General features: G+C 44.5%; 5 protein-coding genes and 2 non-coding genes across 10 annotated transcripts; 3 read left to right on the top strand and 4 right to left on the bottom strand.

Annotated features, from left to right (window-relative positions):
* Positions 1–90: 90 nt before the first annotated feature.
* LOC6542101 (ethanolamine-phosphate cytidylyltransferase) lies at positions 91–7,022 on the top strand. 3 transcript variants are annotated; one of them, XM_015159458.2, is made up of 7 exons: positions 91–677; positions 4,353–4,603; positions 4,667–4,733; positions 4,893–5,005; positions 5,761–5,867; positions 5,934–6,119; positions 6,186–7,022. In XM_015159458.2, the coding sequence occupies exons 1-7, from the start codon at positions 586–588 to the stop codon at positions 6,501–6,503; spliced, it is 1,134 nt and encodes a 377-aa protein (XP_015014944.1). In that variant the 5' UTR covers positions 91–585; the 3' UTR covers positions 6,504–7,022. The 3 variants fall into 3 exon arrangements, with proteins under 3 accessions (XP_015014944.1, XP_001969670.1, XP_015014943.1); XM_001969634.3 differs by having other exon boundaries at positions 5,740–5,867; XM_015159457.2 differs by having other exon boundaries at positions 5,704–5,867.
* LOC6541907 lies at positions 7,018–8,379 on the bottom strand. The gene has a single exon (XM_001969633.3). The coding sequence runs from the start codon at positions 8,036–8,038 to the stop codon at positions 7,097–7,099; it is 942 nt and encodes a 313-aa protein (XP_001969669.3). The 5' UTR covers positions 8,039–8,379; the 3' UTR covers positions 7,018–7,096.
* LOC6542968 lies at positions 8,181–8,376 on the bottom strand. The gene has a single exon (XR_046450.2). It is a non-coding gene; the product is annotated as a U2 spliceosomal RNA (small nuclear RNA).
* A 460-nt stretch (positions 8,380–8,839) lies between the features above and the next one.
* LOC6541364 (leucine-rich repeat-containing protein 24) lies at positions 8,840–11,703 on the bottom strand. Its single transcript, XM_001969632.3, has 3 exons — positions 11,612–11,703; positions 9,513–11,335; positions 8,840–9,448 (listed from the first exon to the last, which is right to left on the bottom strand). Exons 2-3 carry the CDS (start codon positions 11,179–11,181, stop codon positions 9,162–9,164), a joined length of 1,956 nt encoding a protein of 651 aa, XP_001969668.1. The 5' UTR covers positions 11,182–11,335; positions 11,612–11,703; the 3' UTR covers positions 8,840–9,161.
* Positions 11,704–12,245: 542 nt separating this feature from the next.
* Positions 12,246–12,441, top strand: LOC6542491. Its single transcript, XR_046449.2, has one exon. It is a non-coding gene; the product is annotated as a U2 spliceosomal RNA (small nuclear RNA).
* On the top strand, positions 12,251–17,835 carry LOC6541989 (peptide chain release factor 1-like, mitochondrial). Of its 2 annotated transcripts, none has more exons than XM_026978370.1 (2): positions 12,251–12,630; positions 16,499–17,835. In XM_026978370.1, the coding sequence occupies exons 1-2, from the start codon at positions 12,528–12,530 to the stop codon at positions 17,683–17,685; spliced, it is 1,290 nt and encodes a 429-aa protein (XP_026834171.1). In that variant the 5' UTR covers positions 12,251–12,527; the 3' UTR covers positions 17,686–17,835. The 2 variants fall into 2 exon arrangements, with proteins under 2 accessions (XP_026834171.1, XP_001969666.1); XM_001969630.3 differs by lacking the exon at positions 12,251–12,630 and adding an exon at positions 16,291–16,392.
* On the bottom strand, positions 13,312–16,271 carry LOC6541696 (actin-binding protein IPP). The gene is made up of 5 exons (XM_001969631.3): positions 15,344–16,271; positions 15,086–15,277; positions 14,008–14,852; positions 13,696–13,951; positions 13,312–13,630 (listed from the first exon to the last, which is right to left on the bottom strand). Exons 1-5 carry the CDS (start codon positions 15,806–15,808, stop codon positions 13,496–13,498), a joined length of 1,893 nt encoding a protein of 630 aa, XP_001969667.1. The 5' UTR covers positions 15,809–16,271; the 3' UTR covers positions 13,312–13,495.
* Positions 17,836–17,849: the final 14 nt, after the last annotated feature.

The following is a 17,849-nucleotide window of genomic DNA, read 5'->3' as shown; positions in this document are numbered from 1 at the left end:
GTAATAGAAATGGAGCCAATTCAAATGTATTCCCAATATCGAGTTCTTTCGAACAGCTGTTGCTGTTTACAAAATTAGCGTTAGTTGGTATTTATCGCACTGGGCAGATGGTATTTTTGGCCAACGCCGATCCGGCCACTCTGCTCTCACGGTACTCGGAATTGTGAGAAAATGAAATGGCAGAAAGTAAAAAAAAACCCAAGCTAAAGACGACGCACTTACGCTCCAAAGAAAAGGTTTCCATGCGCCCGCGCTCTGATAATGCAAGTCTAAGAATCTGAGACCGATTCCGCTCCGAATCTGAAATCTGAATCCGAGTCCGAAACCGATAACGAGAACTGAAACTGAAACTGAGTAGCTCGGTCGTGAATGGGAACTTATATATGTATGCGGGCGTCGTCGTAGCTCAGAACAAATAACTTACAGCTCTCGAAGCGTAAACATCGTTGTCGAGTTTCCGCCTCGAAATCGAAATCGAGAACTGAAAACAGAAATATTCAAATAATACGTACACTCCGGAATCTAATGTGCGCCTGTTAGCCGGATTCAAAATTAAAGCGATTGTGAAATTTCAATAAGTCAACGATGGAGGACAAGCGGGCAAATGGCGATACCAGCGCCTGCAATGGGCATTCCGACAAGCAGCAGAAGGATGTTCGCGTCTGGTGCGATGGATGGTGAGTCATCTGCGTTCCGGCGCCTCCAGGAATCGGGCGCGAAATATCTAGCGGTTCTTAAGGCACCCCATTGCGTCACGTCACTCCGTTACTCAGCGCTAACGGTAAAGTGAGTCAAAGCATACCCGTTCCACGACGCTCCCATCGATTCCATGCCCAACCGCGGCAAACCGAACCTTACCATTTTAATTCCAATACCAATACCCGTAATCAGCCGACGATAAACTAAACATTTTTAAGTGTACTAAGAAGCGTTCTGGGTTCCTCAATTGATTAGCAAATCTTTGTGGAACTGTGTCGTCTCGGTTCCCGCTCCAATAGCCGCCCATTGCCGTTGTTCGGCTGAGATGTCTACGTCAGGTTCAAGGTCTTTCGGATCCGAAATGTCCGTATTCTCCACGCTTGACCGGGCCTTTTGCATTATATTTATATGCTATGTAATCTATTTATAAAGGCGTCCGCTAATTGTACACTTCACAGTGGGTATTCTAAAACATCCTCAGTTTACTGTGGATATTATGGAGCTAATACTAGCCATATCCCAAATTAGCTTGCAGATGGGTTTTCGGTTTATCTAATGCATGTATTTTAGATCCGTGTATAGATACTATTGAGGCACTTTGCCTTTTTGGGCACCATCAAGTTGTTCTATAGGCATTGCGCTCACCCATATATGTATAATTACTTGATTCCGTGCAATGCATCATCAAGAACCGGTTTATCTTTATCGGTAATGACGCGTCGGACTGCGATATGGATGGATGGCCTACCATAACAAGTTTGTCTGCTCAATTGAGGGACAATAAAAATTTCCTCAATTGTGGCTACCGTCAGACGATTCCATTAGTAAAAAAAATAAAAATACACCCATTGTTTATATTCGCCCTCGCCCTCGCTCTTTCTCTTATTTCATTGTATTTCCACTCACCGAATAAACAATGGTATACACGCCCAACAAACAAAAATACAATCATCGTACGATTTTGTATATATACGCAAGTGCCATATACGCTCTGGCTAACCCACTGTATTTGAACAGCTTTCCTTCCTCTTTTTTTATTTTGGGATGAGCGCTGCACTGCGCCCTCGTTGACTGTGGTTGCCCGCCGATTGGCGGGTCTGCGCATGCCTCCTCCTCGGCGGTGCCACGCACCCGGTTTGCACCACCATCATTGCCATTGCCTTGCCATTGACCCACAATACTGTCGTCATCGCCAGGCGGTCTTTTATGTGCCTAATTTAATTGGCATTTCGCTGGGCTTCTCCTGCTCTGAATATTCGCATATCCCTTGCCTAATTTATAGGCGGTTATAAATATCACATCCGTCCAATAGTTATGGCTGAATCATTTAGAAGAAACATGTGAATACTTCGTGTATTCTATGAGAGCATGTCTGCTTTTGAGGAATTTGAATAACATTTAAAAGCCCAAAAGCGGATATATTTCTCTTATGCTAATAAATTTGTTCAAATTTGCTAATAGAAAGATCAACAAAACTAGATTAATCATGTAATTGGCTCATGTTATGGCTTTAAACTTAGAACAATCAGGGGAGACCTATACAAGTGTGTACAACACGCTCATTGGCGTTTCCGGGTAATTTTTGGCAATCTATGCTCCCTTATGTCCATTGTCAATGGGTCACAGCACCCTGCCGCCAGCGTGGAAGTCCTCTGGCTGAGGCTGATAAGACTGACCTACGTAGTAGCACTCCAACCAGATTAACGCCGCTTAAATTCCACATCAGCTGCTCATGGGCGAAAGCAAATATAAACATCATGTTTGCGTGGAATCTGCCCAATAGCCCAGCAAATGGGCTACATACACGTACATAATTATGTGCATGTGGGGCACTTGGACCCGAATATTCTAATCAGCAGAAATTGATCATTGACGCAGGCACAAGTGCTCGGCTTGTCTCCGCCTTTCCATCCAAGTCAATGAACCTCTGCCAGAGGAAAAACAAATGAATGGGGAGCTCTCGGGGCCTTAAGGCATTGATATGTGTATATAGGGTCTATGGCATACTTTACCCCTCCCAAGTCAATCCACTTTACTAGGCTGGGGTCCGGTCGTCAGCGCACAAATTCTACGGAGAATCGCGTGATATTTTTTAATCAGCAAACGGGCGTCGTCGTTGCTGTCGCTTGTGTCGCTGCTTTTAGCTCACTCAATTGATTAAGCGACCCCTGGGTCTGTTCCACATATAGAGTACAATGTTTTATGGGTATAGTATGTTCGGCACAGATTTCTTGGTGCTGCAAAAAATCTCCGGGAGCAAAGGTCTCGCTTCGATTAATGAATGGCCCACGCTTTTCCTAGCTGCTTAGTGGTCTCTGGATTTGTTACTGTCTGGACAAATCCACATACCAGGTGCATACCAAAGTGATTTGCTGGTTCCGCGACTTTTAAGCTCTATTCTAAATTCTCTAATCTTCAATGGAAACAGTACTTAAAATACTTTCCGTCTACCTATTTCGAATGAACTCCCACACAATCGATTACTGCAGAACCGACGGGCGTGATAATGTTGACGCCATTATTTCTTATCGTACACAATTTAGAAGAGTGGTTACCTTGCATCATACAGAGCCAGTATGGTTCCTCATTTCATAAAATGCCGCCAAAAAAAGATCTGGCGGTTTATCTACACATTTCAATAAAAATTTCAATTGCTTATGGGGCAAAAAATGCGTTCCGCAGTAAATACCTACGTAATTGGTGTTAAGTGCAATTTGAGCAACGCCTCACGTCCCTCGGATGCTATTATCGCTTTCCCAAGCCAAACAAAAACCAGGCCAGGGCACGTGTGCCTATAACCATAATGCCTAGAATCGGCGGAGAATGTAAACAAGCTGAATGGCGCTGTTTGCGAATAGTGGCCACTGAAAAGCTGACGCAGCAGCTCTCATAATTGCAATTAGAATTGCAAAACAGCGAGCAGCAAAACACTGCTTCATTGATATCCCCTGTCTCGGTTTCTTCATCTCTCGGCATTTTTGGCGTTCCTACTCTGATGATCGAGTCCAAAGATCAATCTTGGCCAATGCTGGGCAAAAGTGGAGCACACAAACCGCCTGTGCATAGTCACCGGTGGTCAGTCCGTCAGCTAGTGGTCATTAAAAGCACTCGACCAGACATCATTGACGCGCTTTGACAGCGGTTTATGTAAGCTATGTATGTAAATGGCTGGTTCGAGCCACTTTATTGCTTTGTGGTCTGGGTCATCAGCAGTACTGCTTCGACGGGATTAGCTAGCTTCCATCATTAACTAAATGGCCAGGATTGCAGCTGCCCGTCTAGATTGTCGACTTTTTTTTGGGCCTGGGTTTTGTTATTTGTACATTCCATGCTATACATGTTTTTATTTGTTGCCAGTCTCGGCTTATCTTGCGAGCTCGAATATTGCTAATTTTACGAAATATATGCCATTTTCTGAGTCATATTGGTAGAGGCAAGATCTTGTTCATTAGCTAATCGACAAGGTCGCCGCAATAGGTGCAGTCTGTTATCTCAGAAAATGTTCAGCTTCGACGAATTAAAGACAACATTTCCGGTGACAATAAAGGCGGTCATGCCATGATAAGGACAACAAATTAAATTTGTTCCCTTGTTCTTTGGCACGCGTTTGTACTGAAATATCTAATAATTGTACTTCCTCCCATCCTCAACAGCTATGATATGGTGCACTTCGGGCATGCCAACTCCCTGCGACAAGCCAAAGCACTTGGTGATAAGGTAATTGTGGGCATTCACACCGACGAGGAGATCACCAAGCACAAGGGACCGCCGGTCTTCACCGAGGAGGAGCGCGTCAAGATGGTCAAGGGCATCAAATGGGTGGATGAAGTGGTGCTCGGTGCTCCGTATGTGACCACACTGGAGGTGCTCGACCAGAACAACTGTGATTTCTGTGTGCACGGAGGTGGATACCAATGAATCAAAATATTTCTGGATGTTACTTAAACGAGCATTTAATTTTTTGCAGATGACATTACCATGACAGCCGAAGGAGTGGACACATATCATTTGGTCAAGTCAGCTAATCGCTACAAGTGAGTAGGAATGACATAATTTTCAGACATGTGGCAGTTTATTGAAAAGGGAATCCATATGTAACCTTTGCCTTGATCTTTAATAAACTGTTAGTTGTCTTATAACGCACGTACTTTATATTACCACTTACCAATTAAATTTCCTTATGCCATCTCCAGGGAAGTAAAACGCACAGCTGGAGTTTCGACCACTGACCTTGTGGGCCGCATGTTGCTCCTGACACGCAATCACTTCCGTCAAGGATCCGCCGAATATGATATCGAGAAAGAAGGTAGCTTAAGCTCGTTTCAACGCTTTTCTGGCACATTCACTTTTCATTTAAATGTTCCTAAATCACAGCGAGCACAATTTCAGTCTTGTGCGCCGAATTCACTGTTTCTAACCATTACTAACTTTAATTTTAAGACAACTTTTTGTTTGCACTGTTTTTGTCTTTCATTTCCTTCTGTTGAACTTTTATATTGCTCATGCATGCTGTGCATAAACCAAAGTCGATCAATCAGTTACAAGTATGAACAATATTATACAGATATATTTAGTTTATACATGAGCTACGCACGATTAGTTTATGCATTTTCCTTACTAGATTCCTTTCAACGAGTTCAACTTTTTATTTGTCATAGTTGAACGGATATAACTCCTTGGTTTATGTTGCTCTCTACAACTTTACTATTTCTCTTCTTTTTATTTCTATGTACGCACTGTTTACCACTAACCAAAATATAATATAATGTATGAAACCTATGAAAACTATGCTATAATCTCAATATGCCAAATGATTTGTGCGTGTGCGCGCCCGCGAAATGAATCCAATATGCCAAACCCAACGACCAACCTGCAATCAAAATATCCAAATCCGAATCCAAATCGAAATCAAATCCTAAACGTAAATTTTCGCTCTTAAATACACACTTGCTCATTTGTCTGCGTTGCTTTACAATACAATTATCAACAAAAAAAAAAAAACAGTGTCAATTTTAAAACGACAAATAAAATCCCATCCAGGTTCTTCGAACATGGGTCAAGATTCGGCAGCCAAAAGTCCATGGACCGGTTGTAGTCAGTTCTTGCCGACTACCCAAAAGATCATACAGTTCAGTGATGGCAAGTCACCGACTCCCGGTGATAAGATTGTAAGTTTAGCCTTCATCGTGATATGGCTCTGTATATGTAAAACTCATAATGCTCGCTATTGCCAGGTTTATGTGGCAGGCGCCTTCGATCTCTTCCATGTGGGTCACCTGGACTTTCTGGAAAAGGCAAAGAAACTGGGTGACTATCTGATTGTTGGCCTGCACACAGATCCAGTGGTGAACTCTTATAAGGGCAGCAACTATCCCATTATGAATTTGCACGAGCGCGTGCTCAGCGTTCTGGCTTGCAAGGTAGGATTGCAATGTGAACCTTTAAAAAGTTGTCTCATTAACACTTTATTTTCCCCATTTCCCCAGTTTGTCAATGAGGTAGTAATTGGAGCGCCCTACTGCGTCACCGAAGATCTGCTTGAACACTTCAAAATCGATGTCGTATGCCACGGACGCACTCCCATTTCTCTAGAGAACGGCAAGATCGATCCATATGCCGTTCCCAAGACGCGAGCTATCTTTGAGCTGATCGATTCCGGTAACGAGATGACCACGGAGCGTATCGTGGAGCGCATTATCTCGCACCGGCTGGAATATGAGCGTCGCAACCAGGCCAAAGAAAAAAAGGAAATCGAAGCCTTTGAGGCACTTCAACGCCAAAAACAGACCCAAAAGGCCGGCTAGCCGGAACCCGATTCCGACCTCTCACACTAGACCGATGTTTTATATTTTTTGTTTGTTTTAGTTTGTCGTCCCCGTTAAGATGGCTCTTGTGTTTTGTTGCGTTAAAAGCGAAGCGACGCTGCCTGAGGGGCTGTGCAGCCAGTAACTTTTAAAAGTCTCGGATGCAGCGTACCGCTCGCTCGTTTTGTAGTACAATTTTTGAATATCTGCACATGCGCCACTTAGAAAGCCTTAATGATATAAGGTTATACACATAATTATATATTTGTAATACCTTAGTATAGCATATTTAAAATCTAAATTTTATGTATGTAAGCTCAAAATTTGTATGCTGTAAGATAAACTGTGACATGTTATCCAAACGTTTGGCAATAGAAAAGCCTTGTACGAAATGTATATATATTCAGCAATGTAACGCAAGTAGGATCTCCGGATCAGGAAATAACTGCTTTTATCAAATGTAATCTCTGATACTTTGTCCCTATTTATTAATGCATATACAACAAAGTGCAAGTTCAAGTTTTATGTTTCAATGATTTATCTTAGACTTAAATACATGGCCAAATATATTGCAAATTCCAAATATATTTCAATTATACTCTTGCCTCGCTAATCACTTTCAGTTCGACGGTTAGCGATTGTTGCCACACATCTAAATTCATTAGTGGTCGAAGGTCCTCTAAGCTGATGAGGATCACGTTGCTATCGGTCTTGATGAACTCACTGCAGGTTTGGTTCGACGACAACGGCAGCATTGGACGGGCTTTTATCTGCTTTGTGTAGTAGCGTGGCGACTTGGCCGGTTGGACCAGCAGCCGCAGTGCGATGGCCACACCGTGCAAAGGAGTAGCAACCCATATTGCCAGAACCTCGCGTTTGACACGCTTCCTCTCCCACAGCACCGAGTGCATGGTGCGGCAGGCGAAGATCATGAGGGCGGTGTGCTGCGAGAAGCGGCGGTACTCCAACGGCAGATGGGTGTTTCGGTGGCATTTCAAAGGATTGAGGCCAGTGCGCCGATAGCAATAGACCCCCAACATGGAGTTGACATCTCTTTCCAGACTGCTAAAAGAACAGGTTAGGGATACTCGCTTGCCCATTTCCAGTTCGAGGAACGGAAGCCCTATTCCCGGCAGATGGTCCCTTAAATAGTGACCCAGTAGAGCGCTGGGCTCAACCGAGCAGAGGCATCCATGACATGGGCATGCCACCAGGTGCAGTCGGGTCCACGGCGAATCACTAGAGGCGTTCACAAGGAGCGGGCTCTTCCTGCTGCTGGGCGGCTGCTCGATAAGCGAATCAAAATCCTGCAGCTGCAGTCGGAGCAGCTGATCTTCGGAAGGCGTGGCTGCCACCGACGCAGTTAGTCTGTAGTTGGAAAAGTGTTTCGTGTACAGCAAATTTTGCATTTCGTGCAGGCGCTGTTTTCTCCTCTCCTGACGCTTCCGATTCCGGCTCAATCCATGGAGTGGAGCAGATACAGCCTTGGCGGTATCTGTAGCCTGCTGGGCACGGGAGGTGGAGGGCGCGGTCATTGTGATGCACAGATTAGTTTCATCAGGCCTCGTAACACGACATAATTTAGACACGAGACTAACAAATTGTGAAATTCCACTGTCTTGACAAGTAGATCTTGGAACTAGTCAATTCTAAAATACTATACTTGACTATTTATTATCCAGTTGGGCCGAAATCCCGGCGGTACTGCAATACCGGGCCAACCCGCGACAGAGGTGGAGCAAGCTCCTAGCACTCCGTCTGATTCCAAAAATCAGTTTAACATTTGTTGTCCTCCAATGGAGGAACTATCAGATGTTAAGCTGATAAGAACAGATACTACACTTTGATCTTAGCCATAAGGCCGAGAAGCGATAACTTGTAAGGGAAAACGAACCGGGTCTCCATGAGCAACCGGCCAGAACCAGTTGGGAATTATAGGCACATGCATCGGAATGAATTTGTGGTAGGTCGGGGATGGTAGAAAATAGAGTTGGAGGAAAGTGGGACAGATAAGTTTATTACAGCGATTTACTACAATTATCCTTTAGAATCAGATGAGAATGTCCTTAAAAGGGAATGTCCTTAAATCCAGGACATATATCTCTTATATCTCATATATCTCACAACTATGATAAAGTAATCTAAATGGATTCTATATAGGATTCGTGTACAGCGAATTTTGCATTTCGTTGTCCTTTAGAATCAGATGAGAATGTCCTTAAAAGGGAATGTCCTTAAATCCAGGACATATATCTCTTAAAGATATCATCTCACAACTATGATAAAGTAATGTAAATGGCTATTAGGATTCATTAAAGAGTCAAATTTTTCATTTAAAGGCATCACTTAAAACTTTATTATTACATTCCTTCACTTAAAGTGCGTGGGTTAAAACACTTAGAATTGTGTAAATAAATATTCTTATGTTAGTAACGTTTTAAAATACATAATTTACTACCAGAAATAAGGCGAGGTACATTTCTTCTTGACTGGGTCTCAAGGAATGTGATATTCCTTTGTACATATGTGTCCTGGAGATCTTGGAGAGGTAGGGCAGAATAAGAAATCCTGGGACAGACTAAATTTTAATGGAATGGGGGCTACGGTGGTTTTGCCGCTGTAGAAGGTGGGAAATGCTATATTATAAAACATTAATTTTTATTTTGAGGTATTATCACCACTAATGGGGTCATTAGTACTGATATTCTTTATTCTAACGCTGCCGTACTTCTCCTTTAGGTACTTTTGCACATTGCTATTGTACTTGCTCCGGGGATTAACTTCTCCTTTTTTCAATGGTGGACCGGAAGGCTCGTTAATATTTTTTAAGGCAGTGGGTTCAGTGGAAGGCAACAGGTCCGGTTGGAGTTCTTCGATTTGCCCCTTCTGTTTTGAGCAGCCTGTTGATTGCGAGGAACTCTGCCGGGAATCCTTATCGAACTCATCTAGGAAGTGGAAAAACAAGAATGAGATAAAATTCAAACACTGTGGTATTTTGCAATTTATTGCCTTTTTGTTTAAGCTCTCCTTTTTCCTGGACACCAGCAATAATTGAATAGAGCTCCCGATTCCGGGATGAAGTGGACTCCGCCTGATTGTCAAAATTTTCAATGCAACTATTGCTCACGTCTTCATAATTCCTCGTTGACATATAATGACTTGTGTACATTTCGCTGCCATTCGAATTTGGTGTTTTAAATAAACTGTAGTTTTTACTTGATTGTCCACTAGCAGAACTTAATGGATCCAGTGCGATTTTGCTTTCACGCAGAACTCCAGAACTAAGGGCGCTGATTGCGGTAGCATCTTCACTACCAGGTGACTGCACGGGAAAACTAGTGGGTTGCAAATAAGAGTGCTGGCTTGGATGAAACTGCTTGAATCTCTTAAAAATCAGGCATGTTACCAACGAAAATAGGATGGACATGCTGAGAAAACCCATGGATATAAGGCAGACTATTGCAAAGAAGTTGCTGTCGATCAGAGAAATCCGTTGCAGGTCCTTTTGGACCACCACACTTATGTGAACCGAATCCCTGCCACCGGGATTCTCCGCCAGACATGTATAGACGCCCTCATCGCTCTTCCTGGCATTCACTATCGTAAGACGTGACACAAAAACATTATGTCCGAATTTTTGAACCTTTGGTTCATCTTCTCGCAACAGTTCTATGTAAACACGCTGCTTTTGCAGACTTTTCACCGGCTTGGAGCGGGTTTCGTATACTTGGTTGCTGTAGTCCCAGGCAATAACCGTATTGGGAGATCCGTGGACGCGACAGATAAGCGTTACGTTCTCCTTGGAAGTGTTGATGGAAGTACTGAGCGCCGGATACACTATCCTCGGCTTGCAAGCAAACGCCTCCGGCTGATCCTCGATCCAAAGACGACCACGTAACTGCATAGGATAATGACAGGACGTGGGCGGAGTGTATAGGTTCATACCTATAACAAAGTCGCGGAACATCTGAAGATCGCAGGTGCAGTTCCAAGGATTCTCGACCAGCGATAATGCTGTCAGCTTATTCAAGTCCTGGAAACTCTCCACTCTCAGTTTGGTCAGCTCATTGTTGTCCAGATAGATCTGCGAGAGAAGTGGTACTCCCACAAAGGCCTGGTCATCGATGCTAACCAAGCGATTGCGCTTAAGTTCGATCTTGTGCAGATACTTGAGATTGCGAAAGACTCCATGGCGAAGTGCTTGCAACAGGTTGCCATTCAGCAATATCGCCCGTACTTTCGAAAGACAGTCGAACACATTGGGTAGCAAGTCCACAAGTAGATTGTTGGACAAGTCGAGCTCTATTAGGATCTGCAGTTGGGTGAAACTACGCTGGTTGATGTGTTTCAGTGTGCCATTTCGTATGAGTAACTTCTGCAGATTTTGCAAGTGGGTGGTCAGGAATGCGTTCTCCTCCAGGTAGAATATATGGTTGTGTGACAAATCCAGCACTTGCACCTCCGGACTGAGGTACTCCGGCACTCCACTTAGGCTCAAATTGCGACAGTCGGCCGTCTTTTTGCCAGAGTTCCATTTGCAGTGACAGTTTCCACAGTCCATTAGCCAATCGGCACTGGCACTTTGGAGTATGAGCGCCAAACAGGATATCTTAAATAGGAATAGCGACAGGTGCTTACAGGAAGTACTACATGGATCGAAGCTAAGCTTGATGGCCATTGAGATTTTTCTAAGGAACGGAGCGTCTAGCACATCCCAGTTAGTCTGGGTTATTGTTTGTTGCACATTTAAATGGTTCTGTTTAATTATCCCTCATGTCCAGTGTCCGGAGTGATTAAATCTTCCGTCTTGCATTATACTCATGCAATCCATCCTGGAAAGTGCAAAGGAAGAGTATTTTATCAGTTTATTTATAATAAAATGTAAGGGCGTACGCTAACGCCTAACAAACACTTTAAACTGTCCAAATCTTGATGATATATTGGTTTGACAAGGAGTTCCCAACGCGCCCATTACCTGACCCAAGGGGACTGGCCCTTCAAGGCCACTTTTCCCATTTTACCTTTAACAGTATCGCATAAACATGGAAAATTGCGTGAAAAGCTGGCTGACACTGGCCGTGGGAAAATGCTGCACTTTGTTGGCTTACCAGATATAGAAAAACAATATAAATTTACTATCCCGCCACGCCTAAAGCTCGTTTAGAAAATGTTCTTCCAGAGACCTCGGCGTATATCCAGCAACTGTTTTTCTATTTTGGTACTGCCCCACTTACCAGAGTGTTAACAGTATTTCGGCGCATGTCAAGTAGATTTCATACTTTTTGCTCCTTTTATGTAAATTAACATAGGGTATTTTTCGTTTTTAGTAACATCTTATATTTTGTAAATTAAATAATTAATATTCTGATTTATTCAACATTAATATTTGTACATGAATATTTAAAAAATTTAAGAATAACGATTACAAAATATGTCGGGGTTGTATATTTTATACATTATTTATATTTGTCAAAAGAACGTAAGTCACTAATACTTACCTCTTTTTTTTAAGTTAAAAAATAAAAAAAATATTTAAGTAAAACGCTTTGAAATTGTCCGTTACAAAATAAAAAGATTCTCGTTTATTTGCTTCGATGCCAACAAATCAACTACCCCCAAAAGTATGCTATTCTTATTGAACAACCGCTGCGTTGAGTCACATTTCGAGTGCGCATACTTATAATTCCCAACTGGTTCTGGCTGGTTGCTCATGGAGACCCTGTTCGTTTTCCCTTACAATTTATCGCTTCTCGGCCTTATGGCTAAGATCAAAGTGTAGTATCTGTTCTTATCAGCTTAACATCTGATAGTTCCTCCATTGGAGGACAACAAATGTTAAACTGATTTTTGGAATCAGACGGAGTGCTAGGAGCTTGCTCCACCTCTGTCGCGGGTTGGCCCGGTATTGCAGTACCGCCGGGATTTCGGCCCAACTGAAAAATAAATATAAAACTAATTTCAAATTGTGTGGTGTTGTGATGGACAGAACCATATGGACCTTCCGATGACCTACTGCGTCCAGATATGGGGTACGGCCTCCGATTCGCCAACATTCAAGTCGCTACAACGGATCGGCTTCAGAACCACACGACGTCCAGGCGAAGAAGACTAAAGAGGCGACATCCAGGTAAAGCCTCCGCGTGAGAAAAAAATACCTTTTAAGTTGTTAGTTAATAATTCGTATATTTATTTCGATAATACACCTATTATGAATACAGTTCGCATCTTTGATTGTTTGTATTAACTTGCTTTGGTACAGTAGGGACTCTTTCTTATCTTTATGCCATTTTATTAAAAGTATTGAAAAACTTGTTACGATTTTGGTAAAACAATAATTAATTAGAATAGACATTCTAAAAGAAACAATCTGTGACACATTCACATAAATATTCGAGCATTAGGAATAAAATACTGTTGGGATGGAATTAGTCGAATTAACATCTAGATAAGGAAACGTCCCTAATGTCTATGCTAATACAAAGTTCAGTGGAGATTTCGCTCTTTTTAAGGGCGCCTCAAACATTGTTCCTAACACTCTGGTCAGCATTCAACAATAAAAGTAGATAATTCATTTAAAAATAAACAAATAATTGATTCAAATAATGTTCAGCAATTACGATACGTTAAATTTGTTGTTTTCAAAGTGAATGCTTTGGTTTTTTTTCGGTGTTTGGTTTCGCTTTTATAAAGGACAACTCCAACTACGGAACAATCTGAGGCTGGCTGCTTCCATCGTGGCTAACTATTAGCATGTGTACTAACTGGTGAATAGCTGCGCTATGCTCCCACTTACAACATCAACCGTAACAACGCGCTCACATATCTTTGGCGAGTGACCACTACGTTCAATTGAATCGAAAAAAGGGAAGAGATTTGTGATGTGTGTAACGTATACAATGTCAAAGAGCTACAGTTAAAGAGCGTTTTTCGCGTGTGTTTTCTTAAAACGACGACAGATTTTGTGTTTGACCATCTCGGACCAGTCCGAGGTCCTAAACAACCACTGCTCCGGCCTCCGAACGACTAACTGGTAGGTCGGGACAATTCTTCCAGGTGTCCGAAAGCGGATCATAACATTCGACAGCATTGATAGTCACTTGGGCTCGGTAAAAGTTTACCTCACAGGGCTGCAAGAGTACGCAAAAATGATGATGATGAACAAAATAATTAGAAAAGCTGGCTGTCTTGTTACCTGATCACCGCCAGCTACATAGAGTAGGCCATCGGCGGCAGCCACGGCAGGAATGGCTCTGGGCACGTTTAGTGCACAAACTGTCGTCCACTTATCTTCGTCGAAGCTGTAGCGTTCCACGGAGCTGAGAATGTCCTGACTAATGCTACTGCCCCCAACCACATACAAGTACCGATCCAGAACGGCCACGCCCATCTGACAGCGAGCTGTTTGCATGCGGGCCAGCTCGTTCCACTCTTTTGTCACTGGATTGAAGCTGCAATGGATTTTAATAAAGTATATTGCTGCGAATATGTATATATGGTTAAATACCTGATTAAATCCGGTAGATGACGGGTTGTAGTTGTGCAGCCACCCACAATATAAATGAGACCCTCGAAACTGACCACACCCATGCTGAATCTGGGCTGCGGCATGCTGCCCATTAATTTCCAGAGATCCTGCTCCGGATCATAGCACTCCATGGAGCCGCCGATGTCGTCGCCAATCCAACCGCCGACGGCAAACAGATTTCCGCCCATGGTGCAGAGGCCAAACTCGCAGCGCGGCACAACCATCGGGGCAATCGGTTGCCAAACATCGTTTTGTGGATCATAGACCTCGCCATTGGCCAGAATTTGTGACCCGCGCTCTCCTCCAACTACATAGATCTTGCCATTCAGTGCTGATACACCTGGCAGGATGCGTCCCACCTCCATGGGCGCCGTTTCCGTCCACTCGCGACGGAATATATCGAATTTGGCCACCGTCTCGAAGATGCAGTCGGCAGAGTTCCAGGTTCGCGGCGTGTCGCGGTGGGATCCACCAATGATATATATATTCTTCTTGGCCAGCTGGCGTGGACAGACCCGTAGTGGCACCAATTGTCCGCGCTTTGACGCAATGTCCCGGCAAATGGAGCGCAGGGCTATCTTCACGGACATGTCGCGACAGTCGTCCTTCAGAGCCTTGTCGATCACCTTCACCGGAACAAGGGCCATGCGCACGTGGGACAGGACATCGAAGACGTAGCAGCGGCGCTGCGTCACGTCGTGCTTGATCCAACGGAGCGCCGCCTGGAAAACCTGCGACTCGGAGTCTACACGCAGTAGCTCCGAATTCAGTAGCTGCGAGAGTAGGGTCTGTGGCGTTTCTAGGAACTCATCCTCAAGCGTTATCTGTATGAAGAAAGGAAACGACCATTCAGTTAATATAGTAATGTATATATTGGGCTAAGCCTTGGCCACATCCTCAAAACTAATGGTTTCAAAGCAGAATAGCTTTGCAGAATAAAGCAATTAATGAGCAAGCCATTCCCCATTAAAATATAAACATGCTAGCATGCTGATGACCTCCTCTTCATTTGGGCGGTGCACCTACAAATCAAGCCTTTCAAGTGCCTCCAACTTACCGCTGGGAAATTGGCGTGGACAAAGTTCAGTGCACTCTTGGCCAACGACTCGCAGTTGTGGGCCTCGGCGAAGCGTAAAATGCCCAGTGCATTGGAGGCGTGCAGCTCGCGGCAGAGGAACTCGCAGCACCCGTCGACCACCTCGTTCAGCTGCAGCATATCGGCGGCGGCCAGCAGCTCCTGGACATTGGACTATAGGAACAAAGAAGGGATTAGGCATTGGGGGCCAGAGAGCAGCGACAAAGGATGTGGGCTCACCTGGGTGATTTCGCAGCGACCCGTGTAGATGAAGTCAAGCAGGATGTGCAGGATATCGCCGTCGATTGTGTGCAGCACCACGGATTTTTGCTTGACCTCATTTAACCCGAGTTCGGGTCGAAACATGGCCTCGAAGTAGGCACTGGCTGCACTCAGAACAGCCCGGTGGGCACTCAATGTGGCCATTCCGGCGACGATCTCCACGTCGCAGAAACGCGACTGCTCGCGCAGTTGGTTTAGATTGGAGAGCACCTTAAACGGATACTGGGCGTTGCAGTAGGAGGGCAGGTTTGTGCGATTGCTGGCTGCTGTGGCTCCCAGACCCGATCCAGATCCCAGATTTTGGCCAAAGAAGTCACCATCGCTGCCGCCGGTGGGATTCTGATTGGCGTTCTGATTGGCATTCGCATTCGGACTGGGATTGCCATTGTATTCGTGTATCTGGTATGTTTTCAACGGTGGCATTTCGTCGACTGTTGGGTTTTTACTTCCCGGCGATCTTGAATCGGATATCGCCTTAATAAATGCACTTTTTGGGGGGGACAGCACAGCTCAGACTCTTCGCATTCAATTGTTTGGCTTAATTAAACTTAATTGTTGCACTCTGCGCTCACTTCACCCTTTGTTGTTGCTGCTGTTGTTGCTGTCGCAGTCCGTTCATTTTTCTCCAATCAGAAGGCGAACACACACACACACCCAGCACGCAATACAAATGAAGGCAGACGATAGGCTATCATTTCACAAATAAAAACAACCGAAGTCCGCTACTAAGACAGCTAATTCTCCATTAAGACGAACTAGTGATTTTAATATTTACAAACTGGCATATTTCTTGAACTTTTCAATGCACTTTTGTATGTAGCTGGAACTGAAATCGATGTTTTTGGGACTATCGATGTTGATAGAAATTGAATCATGCTTGCCTATCGATAAGTTGAAGTAACAGTTTTTTGAAAAACCGAATATATAAATACACTACTTTATTAAGTAAATAATTTAAATGTTTTTAATATATCTGTTAAACTGTATAATCATATTCTAACTAATAGGTATATCAACCACTTATCGATATTAATCGCTGCTATCATCTTTGGTCCACCTCTTGTTGTTATTTAATTATTTGTATTTTATTTTCAATGCATTTTCAATGAAAAGCTGACAAAATGATGTCGCGAAAAGTGCTAAACCTTCGCCTGGGATACCTGGCACGCCGCTGGGCCAGCACAGATCCGCTGAACATTCAGAACGAGAAGCTGCAGGCGTATTTGGAGTCCCTACGCCAGGAATACTACGCCGTGCGTGTCAACGCCGCGGGAAACAGCAAATCCTACGCCCGTCTTGCCCAGCTGGAGGGAGTTGTCAGTGCCCTGGAGCAGCGACGCGTCCTGGAGCGTCAGATCACCAGCGCCAAGGACATGGAAGCGGAGAAGGACGAGGATATGCGTGAGCTGATGCGTGAGGAGAACGAAGTCTATGTGGATCTACTGGGCAAGCAGGATCAGGCCTTACTGCAGGAACTGCTCACGCTCTCTGATGATGAAATGTATCCGGCTCTGATCTTTGGGCTGAATGCCGGCGCCGGTGGTCAGGAGGCAATGCTATTCGCCCAAGAACTGTACGAAATGTACACCGGCTTTTTTGAGCACATGGGATGGGAGTGGGAAGAGTTTGCCAGCGAGATCACCGACATCGGTGGTCTGCGGCACGCCAGTCTGATGGTGAGCGGAGAGGATGCCTTCCGTTGGTTGCGCCACGAGGCTGGAGTTCACCGGGTGCAGCGGGTGCCGGCCACCGAAAAGTCTGGACGCATGCACACCAGCACCGCCTCGATTACCGTGATTCCCCGGCCCGCCGACATCCATGTGCACATCGCTGAAAAGGATCTGAAGATCGAGACGAAGCGAGCGAGTGGAGCTGGTGGACAGCATGTGAACACTACCGACTCGGCAGTGCGAATTGTCCATCTGCCCACGGGTCTGGCGGTGGAGGCGCAATCGGAACGTTCCCAGCTTAAGAACCGGGAGCTGGCCATGAAGCGTCTGCGGTCGCGACTTGTGCAACAGCAGTTGGAGAGCGCCGAGGCTAGCAAGATGGCCACCAAGAAGGCGCAACAGGGGAGTCTCAACCGCAATGAGAAAATCCGTACCTACAATTTCGTCCAGGATCGCATCACGGATCATCGAATTCAGGGCGGTACGATGCACAACCTCGATGGCTTCCTTAAGGGTGGAGATCAACTGTGTGGACTGATAGAGAAGTTGCAACTGGAGCACCGTAAGGAACGACTAAAAGAACTTCTGGATACGTGGGAGCCTCCAAAGGAAGCCATTAAGGAGAACTAGAGCTACTTTCGTTTGTTGCTACATCTATACGCCTCTGTTTTAGTAGATAATTGTGTAATAATTCGCAACTAAAATCAGTTAAAAAGATAACTTTGTCTAAGAGCAAGGAAAGTCATCTGAAGACAAAGTAAAACATCACTTTTTGATTTACTGTTGGTTCTATT

The sequence above is a fragment of the Drosophila erecta genome, unplaced genomic scaffold, assembly GCF_003286155.1.
Source record: "Drosophila erecta strain 14021-0224.00,06,07 unplaced genomic scaffold, DereRS2 tig00000055-arrow-pilon, whole genome shotgun sequence".
Taxonomy (NCBI): domain Eukaryota; kingdom Metazoa; phylum Arthropoda; class Insecta; order Diptera; family Drosophilidae; genus Drosophila; species Drosophila erecta.
This window is presented reverse-complemented; position numbering and strand designations above follow the sequence as displayed.

Bases quoted from the DNA above. Each gene is read 5' to 3' on its own strand.
- LOC6542101 (XM_015159457.2), top strand. From the start codon at position 586: ATGGAGGACAAGCGGGCAAATGGCGATACCAGCGCCTGCAATGGGCAT. The intron at 4,604-4,666 runs GTGGATACCAAT...AATTTTTTGCAG, and splicing joins TGATTTCTGTGTGCACGGAG to ATGACATTACCATGACAGCC. The intron at 6,120-6,185 runs GTAGGATTGCAA...CCATTTCCCCAG, and splicing joins TCAGCGTTCTGGCTTGCAAG to TTTGTCAATGAGGTAGTAAT.
- LOC6541696 (XM_001969631.3), bottom strand. From the start codon at position 15,808: ATGCCACCGTTGAAAACATACCAGATACACGAATACAATGGCAATCCC. The intron at 13,952-14,007 runs GTATTTAACCAT...AATCCATTGCAG, and splicing joins CATCTACCGGATTTAATCAG to CTTCAATCCAGTGACAAAAG. The intron at 13,631-13,695 runs GTAACAAGACAG...GTACTCTTGCAG, and splicing joins ATGTAGCTGGCGGTGATCAG to CCCTGTGAGGTAAACTTTTA.
- LOC6541364 (XM_001969632.3), bottom strand. From the start codon at position 11,181: ATGGCCATCAAGCTTAGCTTCGATCCATGTAGTACTTCCTGTAAGCAC. The intron at 9,449-9,512 runs GCAATAAATTGC...TCCACTTCCTAG, and splicing joins AGGAGAGCTTAAACAAAAAG to ATGAGTTCGATAAGGATTCC.
- LOC6541907 (XM_001969633.3), bottom strand. From the start codon at position 8,038: ATGACCGCGCCCTCCACCTCCCGTGCCCAGCAGGCTACAGATACCGCC.
- LOC6541989 (XM_026978370.1), top strand. From the start codon at position 12,528: ATGGGGTACGGCCTCCGATTCGCCAACATTCAAGTCGCTACAACGGAT. The intron at 12,631-16,498 runs GTAAAGCCTCCG...TTCAATGAAAAG, and splicing joins ACTAAAGAGGCGACATCCAG to CTGACAAAATGATGTCGCGA.